The sequence below is a fragment of the Nestor notabilis genome, unplaced genomic scaffold (assembly GCF_000696875.1).
Source record: "Nestor notabilis isolate BGI_N333 unplaced genomic scaffold, ASM69687v1 scaffold28859, whole genome shotgun sequence".
NCBI classification, from domain to species: Eukaryota; Metazoa; Chordata; class Aves; order Psittaciformes; family Psittacidae; genus Nestor; species Nestor notabilis.
This window is the reverse complement of record NW_009945528.1, coordinates 1-3,906: the sequence shown is the minus strand read 5'-3', so window position 1 is coordinate 3,906 and position 3,906 is coordinate 1. Positions and strand designations below refer to the sequence as shown.

The window sequence follows — 3,906 nt, the reverse complement described above, 5'->3', positions numbered from 1 at the left end:
CAGGAGCCGGTGCATCACCAGGCTCTGCTCCATCCTTTCGCCAGCCATCCCTCGTGTCTGGGAGCTGCGCTGCCCCGTTCCCATGTGTGGCACCATCTGCCCCTGTGCTGGGCACAGGATGGGTGCCGAGGTGCTGCCTGGACCAGCTCCTCCCCTCTTTTATGAGTGAGATCACACCGATTGCTGCTGCTGAATCCTTTGTGCACGTACCAACACACCTACCCCTGCCTGCAGCACATCTGGCCTGCAAGGGGGCCAGCTCGGTGCTCGAGGGTCCACATTCCAGCACAGGGCTGGTTCCCGCACACCTCCCACCCACCACAAAGGCTGGTGCTGCCAAAACACCCAGAGCCCACGCAGCCTCTGAAATAAAGGCTGACTTTTCCCCTCGAGCTGGCTCCATCCGGCATGGCACATGGTGGGAGAGAGCAACACAAGAGGGATGTGAACCATGGACAGGGGAGGAAGGCAGGAATCGGGTCTCATGGTGTCCCCGAATGCCTGGGATTTATTCTCTGCTCTGACAGGGGATGGTTAGGGGGAAAAGGAGGAGATTATTCCTAAAATCTCGTTTTCAATGGGATTTCATCATCTCCTGCCACGTGTCGCAGCTGCCACACAATTTCCCTGCAAACCACCTGTTTCCAGGGCACTTCCAATCCACTCACCCTTTTGGGCAGCATCTTCCAGCCTTGGACTCCATCCAGGCGTGAGCGTGGTGCGTGTGCGGGCGCGCGTGTGTGTGCGCTGAGCTGGATCCCTCCAGGCATTGCAATGGAATTAAGGGATTCACATGGAAGAAGAGAGTAATGGCTGTGCATATGCAGGAGATCAGGGAGCGTGTCTGTCCACGGGGGTGTGTGCATCCTTCTCAAAGGCACACGTGCAGTCTGGGCACCCCACCTGCCCCCTGGTCCATCTCCCTCCCACCTTTCACCTTCTCAGTGGGTGAGAGCAAAGTCCCTCCCTGCCACCTGCATCCTCCTCTCCCTGCAGCATCAGCTCAGCAGGTCTTTCTCCCGGGAAACCCATCTCCTGGGGTACCCTGGGGACCAGCGGAGATGAGCTGTGTGGAGCAGATGGCCCCTACCCACCGATCAAGCAGAAACCACCCTGGGAATGGTCCCGGTGCAGCAGCTGAGGCTGGAGATGCTGCGTTGCCATGGGAAGGTCGGGATGTGCAGGGTGCTCACCCGAGGGAGCAAATGTGCAGCTCTGATCTTTACCCACGGCCTGCAATGTCCCCCGGGCCAGACACCAGCCTGGGTTCGGGGGGATTTGTGCCTGTCCCCAGCACAGCACAGGGCTGCCCAAGCCCCCCCCGCAGCACATGCTGCCTGCAGCCACCCCTGCAGGAGCCATGCAGGAAGCTCTGGCAGCTGTAGCCCAGCGCTCCTGCGCTTAGCACAAGCTCATCACCCTCCTCCCCTCCCCTCTGACTCCACAGATTAAGGGCCGAAGCCCTGTGGTGCTGGTGCTGCAGGCAGGGTTCAGCTGGGGGCAGGATCCTGCTGGCCCCCTCCCGGCCCTGCCAGCAGGATGTGCGCCAAACCCTGCCTGGGCTGGTAATCCCGGGCACAGGCAGAAGGGAGCCGGGAGCAGAGCTCAGCATACGGGTGGCTGGTTAGCGGACCCAGCGGCTTTGGGAGCAAACCAGGTTCCCAGCGAGGGGACGCAGGCGCCCCATCTCACCGCTGCTCTCTGCAGCCCCACATGTGCACATGGTACAACAGCCACCGTGTGCCCGGCGTGGGGCTGGGGAAAGCATCACTCACCTGCAGAGGCAGATAGAGCCGGGTGGATGGCACAGCGGGGTCCCACTGCAGTCTGACCATCCGTGTCTCTTCCTTCTCCAGCTGAATATCCTGGTGGACACAGGGAGCAGTAACTTCGCTGTGGGAGCTGCACCTCACCCCTTCCTCCGGAGATACTACCAGCGGCAGCTGTGAGTATGCTGGAGGGACACAGAGAGCGCAGTGATGCAGCCCTGGCCTTGTGCCGTCCCTTCTTGGACAGCATGGGTCCACACAGCCCCTTCTGGGGCTCTCCACACAGCTCTTTGATGCCGTTGCAGGTCCAGCACCTACCGCGACCTGCGGAAGGGTGTGTATGTGCCCTACACCCAGGGCAAGTGGGAAGGGGAGCTGGGCACCGACCTTGTCACCATTCCCCATGGCCCCAACGTCACCGTCAGAGCCAACATCGCTGCCATCACCGAGTCGGACAAGTTCTTCATCAACGGCTCCAACTGGGAAGGGATCCTGGGGCTGGCGTACGCCGAGATCGCCCGGGTGAGTCCTGCTCTGCTCGGCGCCCAGGGGCCCAGCTTGCAGCTGAGGTGGTGACCTTGAGCCATGCTCCAACAGAGCCTGGGGGCACAGCAGTCCCAGCAATGGGAGCTCCTCCAGGCATGGAGAGCCCCTGGAGGAGATACAGCACTGACATTCCTCTCCTGCCTCTGCATTCTCCTCCCACCAGCCCGACGACAGCCTGGAGCCCTTCTTTGACTCCCTGGTGAAGCAGACCCGGGTGCCCAACATCTTCTCCCTCCAGCTCTGCGGGGCAGGATTCTCCCCCAACGAGACGGAGGCGCTGGCATCGGTGGGAGGCAGCATGGTGAGTGCGCTGCTGTAGGAGCACCAGGAAGGCTGGTGGCTGCCCACGTGGGATGTGGGCCATCAGAGCTGGCAGGACACCATGGCATCATCCCCTTTCTGTCCCCGCTGCAGATCATCGGTGGCATCGACCGCTCGCTGTATGTGGGTGACATCTGGTACACACCCATTCGGAAGGAGTGGTACTACGAGGTCATCATCGTCAAGCTGGAGGTCAACGGGCAGGACCTGAACATGGACTGCAAAGAGGTGAGGGGACAGCAGGGGCACTGCTTTGTCACTGCCACTGGTGGCATCCGCCTTCCTGCTAAGGGGCTTTGGGAAGGGAGTGGGACTGGGGTCTGCACCTTGGTTACTCCTCTTCTACCCCCAGTACAACTATGACAAGAGTATCGTGGACAGCGGGACCACCAACCTCAGGCTGCCAAAGAAGGTGTTTGAGGCTGCGGTGAAATCCATCAAAACAGCTTCTTCGGTCAGTGAAACCCATCCCTCCCTCCCCTGTGGGCACAGAGATGGCTCTGCTCACCCCTCTCCCCTCTGGCAGACGGAGAAGTTCCCGGATGGCTTCTGGCTGGGGGAGCAGCTGGTTTGCTGGCAGGTTGGCACCACCCCCTGGCACATCTTCCCAGTCCTATCCCTCTACCTGATGGGGGAGGCCACCAACCAGTCCTTCCGGATCACCATCCTGCCCCAGGTGAGCACTGACCCTGCCTGGTGCCGCTGCTGGGTGGGCACAGCTGCCTCCCCCATCCCCGTTCCCAATGGCACCTCTTCCTGCAGCAATACCTGCGTCCGGTGGAGGACGTGGCCACCTCTCAGGACGACTGCTACAAGTTCGCCATCTCCCAGTCCTCCACGGGCACCGTCATGGGCGCCGTGATCATGGAGGGCTTCTACGTGGTCTTCGACCGTGCCCGCAAGCGCATCGGCTTTGCTGTCAGCGCCTGCCACGGTGAGGGCTGGGTCTGCAGGGAGGGAGAGGCAGAGGGGACGTGGACGTGCAGTGACCATGGCCCTACCTTCTCCCCCCTCAGTGCACGACGAGTTCCGGACGGCCGGGCACCGTCATGGGCGCCGTGATCATGGAGGGCTTCTACGTGGTCTTCGACCGTGCCCGCAAGCGCATCGGCTTTGCTGTCAGCGCCTGCCACGGTGAGGGCTGGGTCTGCAGGGAGGGAGAGGCAGAGGGGACGTGGACGTGCAGTGACCATGGCCCTACCTTCTCCCCCCTCAGTGCACGACGAGTTCCGGACGGCCGCGGTGGAGGGGCCCTACCTGCACTCCAACA

The 3,906-nt window shown here is 62.0% G+C and overlaps 1 protein-coding gene across 1 annotated transcript; it reads left to right on the top strand.

The window, feature by feature from the left end:
• Positions 1-1,856: 1,856 nt before the first annotated feature.
• On the top strand, positions 1,857-3,899 carry BACE1 (beta-site APP-cleaving enzyme 1; the record flags this gene model as incomplete). Its single annotated transcript, XM_010022916.1, has 8 exons — positions 1,857-1,945; positions 2,075-2,291; positions 2,479-2,616; positions 2,730-2,864; positions 2,989-3,090; positions 3,163-3,312; positions 3,399-3,570; positions 3,853-3,899. Coding segments are annotated over 8 exons (1,050 nt in total), but the record flags the coding sequence as incomplete, so codon positions are not given.
• Positions 3,900-3,906: the final 7 nt, after the last annotated feature.